The 15738-nt window shown below is 39.1% G+C and overlaps 1 protein-coding gene across 5 annotated transcripts in view; it reads right to left on the reverse strand.

Moving 5' to 3' along the window:
* Positions 1-6481: 6481 nt before the first annotated feature.
* LRRC3B (leucine rich repeat containing 3B) overlaps positions 6482-15738 on the reverse strand; it is an 88162-nt gene continuing 78905 nt past the window's right edge. For all 5 annotated transcript variants that reach the window (XM_023207233.1, XM_023207237.1, XM_023207236.1 and 2 more), the window contains one exon: positions 6482-7736. In XM_023207233.1, the coding sequence (XP_023063001.1) occupies positions 6797-7576 (780 nt within the window). In that variant the 5' untranslated portion in view covers positions 7577-7736 and the 3' untranslated portion in view covers positions 6482-6796. The remainder of the gene's footprint in view (positions 7737-15738) is intronic.

Consider the following 15738-nt stretch of genomic DNA (forward strand, 5'->3'; position numbering starts at 1 on the left):
AAGTGCAATGTTCCAGAAAAAATTTCTAGTGCAGGATGGTTTATGGGTCAGTGTTGGTATCCTGACTAATCACTAAATCTTCAGAAGAGGGGAGATTAACAGAAAGACAGAGGTCCGAACCCAACCTCCAGAGATTTTTGTTCAGTAGATCTGGGTAACGCGTTCATACTGATGTTTTTCAAAGTCTTTCTCAATCTATCTGATCATTAGCTGGGTTTGGAAAGTATTGATGTAGGGTATATTCAGGTGACTTAGGTTGGGTTTCCCCAAAAAGTGGGCAATGAGATGAAATTTGAATGCAAAGAGTTTATTTAGGAAGTGTTTCCCAAAGGTTTATTTGGGAAATACCAAAAGGGAAGTAGAAAAGTGAGGCAAGGGAAGAAAGACAGCAAAAATTCGTGCCTTACAAAGCCCATTATTTAGATGTATGAGTTGAGCGTCATTCTTTTGGGGAAACTCTGCAGCATAGGGTAGAATATATGCTTCCCAGAGTGAGGGGTCTGGGTGTTTATACATCAAGTTCTTACTAGTCACTGGCTGAGGATTGCACCTGAAAGGTGCAACTCGCCAGCATTCCAAACCTGCTATGTAAGTGGCAAAATATGCCGTGGTGACCACAGAAAACCCTCAGACAAGTGAATGCAGGAGGTGCCGGTTGGAATTTGGCTGGTGTACATGTAAATGGTACATGTACCATTTGTAGATGTGGCTGCCAGTGACACCACCCTCCCCAACATCCCCACCATCCCAGGAGCAACCTGGAAATAAAGGTCATCATTCCCATGATTGAAAACTATATGTACATCTGCCCCATCCAGGAGCCTAGTTTACTTAAGTGTATGTGGGATTTCAGAGCTGGCTGGGCCTAAAGGGGTGGGTATAAAAAAGGGATAAACCATTGTGATCTCCAAACACCAAGCTCTGCTAAATAGCTGAGTGAGCTAAGACTTGCTTTCTTCTGTAGAACCTCACTTCCCTCTTGTGCAAATTAAGAAAAATGTCTTTCCCTATCCTCCTCCACTTATCAAGAGTCTTAAGATGAGACTTCATAAAACGAAAGGATGCGGAATAACTAGGCAATGTGACATTGGTGGAGCAAAGGGCTTTGTAGATAGCTACCTGGCTCTGCTCTTGCAGGATGCTTTCTACGTTTTAGTTTCCTCCTCTCCAAAATAAGAAAAATGATAATATCTACTCGATAATAAATGTTGTGAGAACTAGGAAAGATGGGAACAGAATCTTGCACTATGCCAAGTAAATGATAATGATTGATAGGGAAAAGTGGAATTGTTTGATAAGAGAATCTTTATCTGTGACTTATGCACAGGATTCCTCAGTTCATGTGAATATAAAAAGTCTTGTTAATGGTGAAGTGCTGAAAATGTCAGTTTAAGTCAGTCCTGTTTGGCCCCCTAAAGACTTACTCCAGGCAATACTTTTCCGAGATTTTCTTCTTCCTTTCTCACATCGCATTTGCCTCTTGTCACAGCAATTGGCTCCTGAGAGAGCCCAAGAACTGGCAGGGCTGTCTGGGGGGATGAAAGACTTTGAGAGAAGACCAGCATCTTTCAGACATATTCCTTCAGAAGAAATGTAGACAATCCTGAGGAACCTGGCTTTCTGTGGATTAATCTCATCCTACTTCCCATGGGTCATTTTCTTTGGAAATCTATTCAACAGTCGATGAGATTAGCACAACAGGTTGCTTGTTAGTTCTCAGACCAACAGCCAGATTTCAGATTGCCTTTTGTTTTACAAAATCTTCTTTCTAAGAAAATTAAAATAAAAAGAATAAAACAAAAAATATGAGGTTTTGGTTCCAACTCCAGAGAGACCCACAATGTATTCATTTCAGGCCTAGCTTTTGAGGTCAGATCCAGAGAACTCCTGCCCTTTGGATGCCTGGACATCCACAGGGAAAGAAAGCAAATACATTGATTCTTGTTTGAAAATGGTGAGCAAAATGCAGAACATTTTCCAGCCAAAGAAGAAACACAACTTATGAAATTGATCAACTCAGTTGCCACTAGTGAGTGACAAGGGTAAATGTTTGCACTGAACTTGGAGACAGCCTTAAAAACATATCTAGTAATTTCCCCAGAAACATGAAACTTAGGCCATCCCTAGGCCAAATTTGGCAGGTACACTTTGTTTCAACATCTGTTTTCTTGATGTTTTCAGAACCCAATTCCATGTTACCCCAATGTACACACAGACACACACACACACACACACACACACACACACACACACACTCTCATACATGCATGCACATGTGCATGGTTCCTAAGTGATCCTCACTAGCTTCTGGTTCTTTTCTTATTGAGGAGATTATAGCCATAAAACCAGTGACTTTCCTTTTTACTGTCTTCCACCAAAGAAATCATGAGACTCTATGTTCACCTTGTGGCCTATACAGCATAATTTCCCTGAGTTGAATGAAGAAGTCTTCGACCTTGAGGAGTGGCCCTGGTTGGGGATATGTAGCCCACTAAGTCATATGGCACATTTGGGACCATCCGTATCATGAGTGTGGGCAAATGTGGATGAGGAATGCAGATCTTCCTTTTTATGTTTTTTTTTTTTTTTTTTTTGCGAATTCGGATTCACCTATTTGGACTTCAGAATGAGTTGGACAGGACATTTACAAATGTGTAGTAATTGAGATTGCCTCTGGTTTGCTCTGCATGGGTCAGACCCAATCAGCTTGACAGATGAGTGATATCACTTTGGGAAGTCAAGCTAACAAGGGCTCTGGAAATGGAGAAGGGCATCATTTATGGACAGTCATTCTCCTCCTGCCAAGCAGGGATGCACTCAATCACTTGTGGTTTATGTTGTTACTCAAGGAAACAGATGTTAATCAACTCTCTCTCTCCAGCAACTTGCACCAGGATCATTTTCTCCACCTCTCCACTGGGAAACCAGGTCATGCTCAACATGGAACATGTTATCTGGGGGCTGTTTTAAAAGGCAAACTGATCTCCTCATCCTATCTTGAAAGAACAAGAGGGCTTTTGGAATCATAAATATTCTTTACTGTGACTCTGTGACAATGTGGGAGTCTTACATGCCTTTCGAATCCTCAAGGAAACTTGCTGATGGCCAGTGACATTTTCATGGTGTATGTTGTTGTGTTGTTTATCAAGAGAGGAAATTAGTGTCCTTTAAGGGACACTGGTTGGGGAACATGAGGACACAGTGCTAATCTGCAGGCCTGCAAGGGTTTCAATTTCAACACCTGTAAATTAAGTAGGTAGCTCATCCCTAAGACTCTCCCAGCCCTAACAATCTAGGAATTCACCTAGCTGTAGTAACAAAGACATTTAATGAAGCAGAATTTTCCACTTCCTAACTCTGCCGATAGATGAGAGAACTTACTATATGAATTGAAAGTATTAAGCCAATAAGGAAAACCTACCCACGTCTGAGGCTGCCTTATATTTGTTGATGTCAGGACAAGAATTATTGTGAAGAATCAGAGAAGGACGTAAAAAAGAACTATGCGTACCTGGCAGATTTTGTATATCATTGCGTTACAATTTGCCAAAGTGTTCTTGAAAGTTAAATCTTCCATTACATAACTTTTCATCACTTTGTTAAAAATGTTCCAGTTGGGTTGGCATGTTTTATGATTTTCCTTGCTTCAAAGATAAGCACATTGTCAAAGATTAGGCTAAAATTCCTAGGTATTTCTGAATTTAAAAGGTTGGGGTTAAGAAAGAGATGCCAAAACAGAAGGCTGGGAAAAGAAGCTGTTATTTGAAATATTTAGAAGGTAAGATATAGGTAAGATACTGTGTGCCTTGTGTTGATAGTTAATTTCAAAAACCTTACAGTCCCAAAATAGGTAGCTCTCCATCTGCAAAGGTTTGGAAAATTAAGGGTCAAGCTGGGATCAAAACTGAAGCATACATGTTGGGCCTTTTTCTGTGCAGACTTGAGTCTTAGTTCCTTTCACTCATTGGCAGCATATACTGTTGGCCTTAGGGGACAGAGCATTCCCACAAGCTGGCAGGAAGAGCATTTCCTCTCAATTCTGATCATAAATGGGTGCCATAGCCTGGTATTTATTTTAAAATAAAGAAACAAACTATTTTATCCTCCAGTGGCTTATACCTGATTCATGGCAACTGAACTTAAAGGTTCTTTTTAAACAAACAAACAAAAAAGCACGTGAGTCACTGTCAACTAAAAATCTAAACATATAATTCAGGCAGGGGAATTATTAACCTATGACACACCTCTCAGCTCTATGTATATGGAGAATTTCAAAGTAAATATGTGGAAATTTAACTTTCCTGCATCTGAACAAGAATATGACTACACTTATAATCCTTTTCAGGGATTTTTGCTTCACAAGTACTGTTACTTGAATAATACAATTGACCATTGGGAAAATAAGCTCTCATTAGTGAGGACACAAAGATTATTTTGGAAGCAGCAGCCTGGAATGGATTATCTGATTTGTGAAAGCTTTTCTAAAATGAATACGACTCATACACTCAAATAAATACAGTTAATTTACTTTTTTAAAGGGTTGTCTTAGCAAAGGCTTGATTTTCCTATTCTATAGGAAAAAATATGTGTATTTCAGTTCAGTTGGGTATCTTTCTACAGAGTACCTGCAGAGATATATTATAGTATTGCCCTCCAGGGGGCGATAAATCTTCAACAAAGCTTCAATCTCACTGGGAAGGTGAATTCTCAATTCAGTTAGTAAAAGCAGACATTCTGGCTTCCTTCTTGCTGGGATGCAGGAATTCTCGGGCCTATATCCTGAATTTTACATCGAGGAGTTACCTCAGGTTTCTAGACTAGCTATAACACTTTTAGCAAGTCTTGTGGGGTTGGGGTGAAAAGTCCATGGCCCTGGGGTGTGTACCATGAGCAGAGCCTGGCCACAGTGCTCTGCGTGCCTCGCCACAGGTCCTGGTTTAGCTGCCCCTGATTGTCCCTTACAATAAATAAACATTTAAAGATACTATTGCTACCTAGGACCTCTAGAACTTTCTGAGAGCAGAAATATTAGGCCCAAAGATACCCTAACTTGGGTTGGAGAAGGCTAAGTGTCTCAAAATGGCAGAGGTTCCCCCTTCCCTACATAAATCTCACAAAGGGCTATTTTTGTGCTGTTAAAAAAATAAAACCATCACGTAGGAGACTGCAGAACTATAGGTCTGAGGAATCAGCAACTTTAGGTAGGAAAGTTGATGAGCATAAGGCAGCACAGTGGATAAATGGTTCATAGGTTCTGGAGCTGACAGACTGGGTTTCAATGCCTGCTATTCTTACAAACTCTGTATTAATTACTGAACTCCTGTGTCTCTGACTCTCATTCACAAAAGACTATCTCATAGGGGAGTTTGGAAGGATTCATTAAGATACTCCAAAGAAAGTACTTGGTGCATAGTAAGTGTTCCATAAATGCCATCAGTTCTACTATTCCTTAGTCTGGAACTAAGATCTTTACTACATAGTTCCAGCCTTGTTTGTCACTTCTTTGCATAGACTCCTTCATCCCAAACACCTCCCTATATGATATACCTCTGCTCCCTCTGCTTCTTCTATCTTCCTGGTCTACATCATCATCTTATGAGATCCTACCCAAGTTTTAAGGATTATCTGTAACGGTACCTTAAAACCAATAACTTCCACACAATTCCCTACTCCCAAGAACCAAATGTGCTTTCTCCTATCTCTGGCCAATGACAAGGACACAATATCTTGATTGTATGACAGATGCCCAGGAGGATATATTTTTTAAAACTCACAGAACTGTGTACTTAATCTAAGAAAATTATAACTATAAACCAACTCCATAGGAATTTAATGTGAAGACCTGTCTTTGGAGACAGAAAGATCTGATTCAAATTTAAGTTCTAAGACGTTCTACCTGGTAAATCAATGAACCTCTCTTGCTTGAAGTTTGTCCCTATGTAAATAGAGCAGTTGTCACTTTCTTCTCTTGTTGGGAGAGTTTAAAGACACAATAATAGCATAAAAATGCCTCTCACAGTGCTTGCACCCAGTTGATGCTATATAATTACGAGGACCTTCCTCCCCAGCATAACCATTTCTATATCTGTCACACACGCCCCAGTCCACCAGAAAGTAATCTTGAGGACAGGCTATGTGCTTTTTCTTTTCCATTTTGTCCAGCATAGTGCAAAGGTACAATAAGTATTTGGATTCAATAGCTAATTATATCTATTTTTGAAGAGTAAATGCCAAAAGGCATTCTGACTTAAGCCTCTAAAGGATGCCACACTTGTGTATAACCACCTAGTAAAGTTCAGTATTTTAGAGTCTGACAGATACTTAACTCGGCCAATAATTCAGCTATGGCTCCCCAGTGTACAGTAGGGCTTAATAACACATTTTTTCATTGTGATAGTTCTTTGAGTTCATAAAGGTTGTCTATTTTTCTTTAGAGCAAGTAGAATGACTACACTGTTTTCTTGACCAATAAGTCACTCTGTTTTCCATGGTTCAAAGTTAAGCTTTTATTTGGTTTTAAATTAAAAAAATAAATTTCATTATTAAATAGTGAGATGGATCTAACTAATGTTCAGATAGTAGCTTACTCAGAAATATACCACCGGGGGTACAATTAAGGGGTGGATCACCTAAACTAAAATTATTTGTTATGTTGTAGTGTTTGTTAAAAGTTCAGCAGTGGCATAATTCAAAAGAAACTGAAATACAAAGTTTTACGATGGATGGGAGAAGTAAACCACTTATTTCTACTGCAATCGCAAACTACTTTCTTTCTCAATACCAGTCAGTTTGGACACTATACCACAGTGCTAATATCATCAGGTTCATCTGCTTTCTTTTGCCTGCTTGGCAGGGATTTCAAGTATTCGAGGTGTCTCCGGGCATCCTCCTGATTTTGCCTCACATAATATACCACATATGAAATCACCATGGTGAACCAGCCAAACATGGTGACCAGCATGGCATAATCGGTAGTTTTTTTAGGGAGGTTACAAAGGTCAGCATCGTTGGCAGCATTGAGGAATGGTCTGCCAGCATGTTCATCCAACACGGACGTTTTACAGATCACATTGTGGGCTGTCTCATGATTGGATGCCATGCTCCTCAGAACTTGCTGTAGAGTACAGTCGCAGTGCCAGGGGTTGTTGGCAATTCTGGCCCTGGCCTTCAGGTTATTGAAGGCATTTTTGTGCACACTTTGAATCCGATTGTCGGACAAGTCCAGAGTCTGCAAGGTTTCAGCTACTCCTTTGAAGGCATGCTCATCGATAAACTCAATGCCATTTTTGGACAGGTTGAGAACTCTCAGTTGATGGAGGTCCTTAAAAATTTCATTGGGAATAGATGTGATCTGATTGGAGTCCAGATACAGTAAGACTGTTTCAGGAGGAAGATCTCTAGGTATTTCCTTGAGATTTGCATTGCTACAGGTGACATTTAAACCCCCAGAGGAAGAACAAAGACAGCCCTTGGGACACATACTGGCAGAATGAAAGCACAGTATCATAAGAACAAAACTTTGTAGGAGGAGACACATGGAGAGGGAACGGGTTAACCACAGGTCTACCAGATTCATGCTGGAATGTCAGCATAATCACGAGCCCATTCCTCATTTACTCCAACAAGTGTGGTAATGGTTCCAGCCCTGTCCACACTATTGATTTCCTTCTTGCGTGGTTCAAAAGGCTGCGGCTAACACATGTGTCTCTTCATTATTTCTGTCCTTGCTTGGGCACCTAAAGGAAAGGGAAACAGATGCAATTAGCTCCTTTGCAAAGGAAGGTACATTGTAATTAAAGGTGCTCTCAGGTGTCTGGCATTCTATGTGGGTAGGGGGTTAGGTTATGCAGGTAATTTCCATCAATGCCACTAGGAATTCTCTGTGAAATGGGAGTCTCCTGTTCAAATCCCAGGTGCTGGGGGAGAGAACTGTCAATATATGAAAATACTTCTGAATTCTGTTGCCTGGTTTTCAGTTGGATAGAATGAGAACAAACACTCCCTATTTCTCTGCTGATCTCCACATCCTGGACCCCTTCTAATTCTACAGAAATAAAATTTAATTATGCTGTTCACCCTTTCTGAGACAACAGATGAATTTATGCAATTTAGTCCTGCACTTGGGCAGCAATGAGAAATAATATCAATATTTCATGGTTAACGACTATAGACAGGGATATCTGTCATGGCTTTTGAATGGATGCCCAATTTGGAATATTGTCTCTAAAGAAACATCTTACTTGAATTAAGAAAAGAATAAATGCATTCCAACCTTCACAACAAAATATTGCTAGAGGCTGACAACCAAGAACCTCCAGGATAGTTGCCTTCCTTGTGACCTCTTAAAATTACATTATACCTGGGAGGATGCTTTTAACTGAATTTCCAGAGGATCCTCTCTCTCTTTTCTAAGGACTATATCCCCATCCCAATAAATGCTTAAATATGACACACACCTATAAGACTTTTTTATATAACAAGAGAATTAAGAAATACTGGCTTTGAAAACTTTCCCAATAAACTTCACTCTCTATATGTTGCATATATATACTGTTAGTGTTGGCAAGGGTCACAGAAATTACAAAATTAAGTGATATGAACAAAGTTATGAAACTTACTCAACAGCAGAGAGCAGAGATACGAATATAAGTTAACTCTCAAAATTACCCTTTAATATAGAGAGGAAAGCACACATCTTTGGGACCAGTTCACAAGGAGACAAGTGGATCCCAGAGAGACGAGGTTACTTGCCCAAGGTCAAACAGATTGAGGTGTAGAGACAGGACTCAAGCCAAAGTCTTTGTTCTGACTCATTAATATCAAAACCCTTTCCACTATCCACACACTCTCTTCCAATCTCATCTGCTCTATAAGTATCTAGCAAGCACTGCTTATTGTGATTTATGATGCTGCTATGTTGCAGTCCTATCTTTTATGCTATGAATATTGTTCCAAGTTGAGGACCCCATGGAGCTCAAGTGAGGGGTCCCTGTGCATTTCAAAGGGAACCCATGCCTGACTGAGAAGATTCCCTCCCAGGATCTGAGAAACAAGAAGAGCATTCACTTCTCTTACAGCAGTGAACAACACACAGCTTTCTGCATGAGCAACTAATGACTTTCTGAAAACTTATCTTTTATGAAGATCCCAGATGGATAAATACAGAGGGAAATGACTCCAAATGTTACCAAACTCACAGAAGAGAAGATTAATGTGAGCTGAAAACATAATGATCTGGATTGTTAATCATAGAAAAAATGAGATTAGCAACAGCAGAATGGAGTGGATGTGCTTTTGGAAAACTGAGTCCCTTAAATACCAGAGAATGCTAAAGAGAGACCCTAAGCTTACTAAGCCCTCCATCACCAGAGCATTTCACTGGCAATGAAAGGGTCTTCCCTTTCATGTTTCCCTTCAAAACTGTATTGCATGGCACTTGGAGACTCTAGGAATCTAGATGGGAAAGAAAAAAAAAATAAACAGGTGTGGAAGGGAAGAGAGAAGACAGAGGAGTAGAAGGACAAGGCAATGATTTCTAGGAAAAGGGCATGAGAAAAACACAGGAGATAGGAGCAATTAATGTAATTGAAGAAAGTAAAGGGAGTCCACATCAACCAAGTGATTCCACTGAGTATGTGCAACCAGCCTAAAACATGCTGAAGATGAGAAGCCGTTTCTGGAGGACACTTCATATTTCTCTTGGGATTCATTAAAAGAGTTTGGTGTAGTAATGTGTTCTCTCTTCAGAGTACAAGCTCCATGAAGGCAGAGACTTGTTTCTGTCTCTTGCAGAGACAACAGTAAGCAATTAAAAAGTAGAAAGTACACTGAGTTTGCATATCAGCTATATTTATTATTTTATTTTGAGATGGAGTCTTGCTCTGTTGCCCAGGCTGGAGAGCAATGGTGTGATCTCGGCTTACTGCAAATCTCTGCCTCCCGGGTTCCAGTAATTCTCCCGCCTCAGCCTCCCAAGTAGCTGGAACTACAGGCACACGCTACCATGTCCAGCTATTTTTTTTTTTTTTTTTTGGTATTTTTAGTAGAGACAGGGTTTCACCATGTTGACCAGGCTGGTCTTGAACCCCTGACCTTAAGTGATCCACCTACCTTGGTCTCCCAGTGTGCTAGCATTACAAGTGTGAGCCACTGCATCTGGGCTGTATCCCAACTTTAATTCTTATTAGTAGTGGTGTTCTTGGGGATCTCTTTTCTTTATCTTTGTATAAAGATGATAAAAGCACCTACTTACAAGGTTGATTTGAGGGTTATATGAAGTAATCCATGTAAAGCACTTAGCACAGTATGAAATAGGTAGCAAAAGTTCAATGCTTCTTAGCCATAGTTACTATTATTATTCTCAGATACATTCCCAACACCCAGCATAGTGCTTGGCGTATAGTGAGGACTAAATAAATATCTTTTATATGAATAAATCAACAAAATATTGAAGAGTCTAGCTATGCTTTTTATTCTACATGACAATTATTTTTATAAATATTTTAAACATAAACATTGGTTCATCAAATGTCTACTGGTGTTATACGGCAACATAATGGACTTAGGAAAAGTCATATGTGTTCAGGATCCTAGGAGATGGAAAGAAGAATGGAACTCTTCCTCAGCAGGCTTCTTTACACTTATTCAGGGTTTCTCCAGAAGGATCAGTCCAATGGTCATGGTCACATATAAGAAATGTTTAGGACACAGGTTGAGTTCTCTACTCAGATTGCAATCTTTCTTGAGATGGAATCCATCATATCCCAAATGGTCTACCTGTGAACTGGATGTAATGCTTGTTAGCAGTACAAATACAGAGCACCCCTTGCTTTCAAAGATGTTGGACTTGAACTGAGTATTTCATTTTCTCTCTATTATGTTTGATAAAAAGAGAATAAAGTCTTCTGGGTTTGGCTATATTGTTGAGCCTCTGTGAGTCAGCCTCTATAGCCATCACCCCCAACCAGAATAAAGTGACAAAAGATGCAGGATGTAGACAGCTGAGCCCTGGGATGCTGCAGTGGTTTGAGTATGTGTGTCCTTCACATTTTCTGATGTCTAAATCTAATCCCCAGTGTGAAGATATTTGGAGGTGGGGTCTTTGAGAAGTGATTAGGTCATGAAAGCAGAGCCATCATGAATGGAGTTAGTGCCCTTATAAAAGAGGCCCCAGAGAATTCCTTCATCCCTTCTGCCATGTGAGGAAACAGAGAGAAGAGAGCCATCTATAAGCCAACAAGCAGGACCTCACCAGAAACCAAATCTTCTGGCACCTTGATCTTGAGCTTTTCAGGCTCCAGAACTGTAAGAAATAAATTTCTATTGCTTTAGCAGTGCAAATAGACTTAGACAGATGTCCAGGATGTAGACAACAAAGCCAAAGGCATCAAGTCAAGGTCATCTTCACCAGGGAGGATGGAAGAGCTGCTTTCTACTCCATGATACTGGTTCTGTAGTTTCCAAAGGGATTATCAGTTTGATATTTCTTTACATTACTAGATAGGTCAATAATGCCTGTTGGAAAAAGAAGATATGAGGATACGTGCCTCAGAGAAAAAGAGGTGGATATTCTTCTGACATTGGTTATCATCCAGCAGAATACAGGGCTAAAAAGCTTGGAAGCCTAAAACTCCCTCAGCTTGGAAGCCTAAAACTCCCTCCTGCTCTGACTGAATCACAAAGCAGTAAACAAGCTATGCTGCTGGGCAAGAAGAATGCCTTCCTACTAACTTCAGAATGAGTGGTTAGAACATAAAGAAGGACCTGGGGTCACACTGGTAATGGCAAAAGCAACAACAGCAATTACTGCCCATTAAAGGGACGGACCAAGTTAAACAGCATCTTTCCTCCCTCCTAACTCCCCCTCTGCAAATCTCGACTCACGGGACTACCCTGTCCCCATCTACTCATTCCCTTTAACTATGTCTGGGTCAAGCAGGACGCTGCAATATTTCTGGATGTGGTGTTTAAGTATGCACTGCACCCCAAAGGAGAATTATTTTATCCAGACTCATATCTCGCTTGTATTTTCTTGCCACCCAGGTTTCTGAGCATTAGCAGTTAATTCTGGGATTGGGTGGCAACCATCAAATACCATTTCCAGAAGAAAAAAAAAAAAACAGTGCATTTAACAGGGTGTTCATTCAGTGAGAAGACAGGCCATTCAGTGGCTGATTAATAACTGTCTTGCTGCTTATTTCTTTCTTTTCATCATTAAATGACAGGAACATTCAGAGATTCTAACACAAAAGCTTTTATTAACCCTTCTGAGACAACCAAGTGTATCAATTCACAGAGAAATGCCAGATACACCAGTTTCTTCCAATTATAGTCTATGCAACTCTATTACCAAACAGGAGAATTTGATTAAAAAGGAAATAGATAGCAAAACAGGAAGGGCTTTTAATTTAAAACATAAAATTCAGATCAAGGGGAAAAACCCCTCATACATTTAATTATTTTAAATTTAAGACTTCTCCATGGCAAAAAGTTAAGGTTATAACCAAAGTCAAAGAACAAATGACAAAACAAAAGGTTGATTATTTTAATACACAAAAAATCCTTTCAAAAGAATAATAAACTAATCTAATAAAAAAAATGGAGAGCTGAGCTGGGTGCAACAGTACACACCTATAGTCCCTGCTACTTATGAGGTTGAGGTGCAAGGATTATTTGAGCCCAGAAGTTTGAGTCCAGCCAGGGCAACATAGCAAGACCCTGTCTCTAAAAAATAAAAAAAACAAAAAAACAGAAAGAAAAACAGAAAAGAAAAATGGATGGGAAATAATATACATAAATGGCAATGCATATGATGTACACAAAATAAACCATATGAAAAGATTCTTGATCTCACTGACAGTACAATAAATTCAGGCTAAAGTACTTATCTAGATTAAAATTAGGCATAGTATTTAGTGTCAATAAATATGTTAAGAACAAAGCATTCTCAAACACTTGACAAGAGGATAGATTGGTGTACTCTTGTCATATAAGCAATTTGGAACTATCTATCAAAAATTTAAAATTGAGTAAGTTATTGATGATATATAAAGATGTCCAAAGATTACCCTAAAGAGCAGCTCAAAAAAAGCAAATACTTATTATATAATCACATTTGTGTAGATTTTTTAAAGAAGATAAATATGCAAATATAAATATGTAATTAATATGTTTACATATGTTTAGATCACTTCCAAAAGGGTATGTCAGAAACTATTAGTAATGGTTAACCCCAAGTGACTAGTGGAACTGACGGGCTGCCAGGGGGAGAAGAGGAATTGCCTTTTTATTTTATATTCTTTTGTATGGTTTTAATTCCTTATGGTATAAATGTATATTTTATTTTATAGTAAATATTTAAAATATAATGCAAAAGGAGTAGGATTAGCCAAAAAATGAACCCAAATTTAATGCCTCAGAAAGCAACTATTCAGTGCATGAAAGAGTTGAACAATGGTGGCCAAGATGGCAAAGGCAAATGAAAGAACAATGAATTATTAAAAGCAGTACGTGTTTCATGATGAGAGACTGAATATACAAACAGACAGTAGCCACACCATGTACAAAAATAGATTTCTGATGCACAATCTGCAGCAACCAGACCAGGAAACCAAACCACAAACTCTGTAGCAAACAACCCAAATCAGCCAAGAAGCTGATTATTAACTGATAATTTTCGTAAATGTTGACCCTGCTTCCAACTTAGGACCAATCCAAGAACACTAGATATGCACCCCTAACCAATCACGTATGCTGCCCTGCTTCTAGTTAGCCCACCTGCAGCTTTCCCATGTCAACAGCCTTCAATCAGAACTCACCTGAAGCCTTCCTTTTTTCCCACTATAATGCTTTTACACTCCTCTGCCAGCCTTTGAGTCTCTCTGCCAAATGCAAGGGATGGTGCTTGCCTCTTTTGCTATAGAAAGCTCTGAATGAATAGCATTTGCTTATTCTCATTTGGGTGGTTTTTGTTTATTTTCACAAAACCTAAAGTTTGAGTACTTGATATCTTTAATGCAATATTTTCAAAATTAGTCTTATTGACTATCATAGAGCTTAGATATGATTTATTTATATGATCAGGTTATCTATAAAATAAGTATTGGTTGCATAAACCATCAATACGTCTGCGTCCTGTGTATTTGTGATTCAAATTATTAGGAAAAGAGAGTTGGGACCTGGTTAATTCAAGTGAGTAAACTGCATAGGTAATTTTTCCACTGCTGGTCTTTGGGAATCATGTTTGGAGATAATAACTTCTTCATTCACATCTTTAGCACGGAGTTCTGCCATGGACTTTAGTTCTCCATTTCCATTCTCAACTGTCTACTACAGGAAGAGTTCCTCAGGGCCTCAAACTTTGCATACCCAAAACTAAAATCATAATTTTACACTCAGCTTTACCCAATAACTTCCGCCTCCACTGTAGACCACATTTTCTTCCATCCCGATTTCTTGAAGTTTTTATTTTCGTTCTCCATTCCACCTATCCCTTGCTTTGCATTCTCATGACCTCTTTCCTAATTCAGATCTCCAACATCCTGTTCTGAAAGAGCAGAAGTCTCCTTCCTGAATTGTTGGTGCCCAGTCTCTCTGCTTCCATTCTTCTAATGTCAGGTTAAAGTAACACTCTTAACCACATTATCCTGCAGGTCACAAAAGCCCTAATGACCCCCGATGGTTCATAACAATCTCCTTCTACAGTTGTATCTCCCGCCATGTTTTCTTACACAGACACAGAAACATGAACTCAATAGCTCAATGAGGAGAAAACTGATGATGAATGGCACTTCGTTCCACAGATATGAAATTTATCAGAAACCAATCCAGCTAAAGATCTCTACACTGTAGAATAGCTTTCCTGATTTAAAATCCAATTATAAAGATCTGGCCCATGAGTCATTTAGGTGGCCCATTAATAACAACAGCTGTGATCATTTAGTCAAGGATATGAACTGACAAGGCAGACAGATGCATGAAGAACAGAGAATATTTTCATTTAAAAGGAGAATAATCTGGCAGCAGATCCAGAACTGTTTAAGGCAAGGAACTCTTGCAATCTCCAAACTCTCCCTTCTCTGATATCCAGCCTCTACTATATTATTTGCTGTTTTCTACTTCATATTAAAGACATCACTTTACCTTCTCTACTGCTAGACCATGAGGTTCCAACAAGTATGGTCAGTGTCTTACCCAATTTTACATTCTCACATTGCCCATGGTAAGAATTTAATAAACATTTATTGAAATGAATTATAATCCATTCTCATTTCATTATAACACAGCTATCATTTGCCTGGCATTTATTACACATCAGGTATTTGTTAAATGATGAATTCCTCTAGCAGGATGGTAAAATGAAATTCTGACAAGGTTCTTGGTTAAATGAATGTAGAGTTAAAAAGTTAACATATAACTTTTTTTGGAATTAAGGGGTTAAGTTACCATATAAAGCTTGGCTGACACATGTTCTGTGAGTCAACGTGTCCTTGCCCACTTTGAAAGTAAAAAGGTCAAGAGGTACCTATCTTGTCACCTTCCCAAGGAAAGGAGAAAGTTTATTACATGACCCCTGGAGTTGGGAGGCAGAGTGTCTTGGAAAAAGAACCAGGTTAACCTGTTGTTTGGAGATGCAGTTGGGTGATGTTTCGATGTCGGAACATCCAGAGTTTGTCAATAAGGGATGGGAAACTATTTCCTATAGGTCAAATGCAGTCACTAGAGGGGAAGAGATTTTCA

This window comes from Piliocolobus tephrosceles, chromosome 2 (genome assembly GCF_002776525.5).
Source record: "Piliocolobus tephrosceles isolate RC106 chromosome 2, ASM277652v3, whole genome shotgun sequence".
Lineage (NCBI taxonomy): Eukaryota > Metazoa > Chordata > Mammalia > Primates > Cercopithecidae > Piliocolobus > Piliocolobus tephrosceles.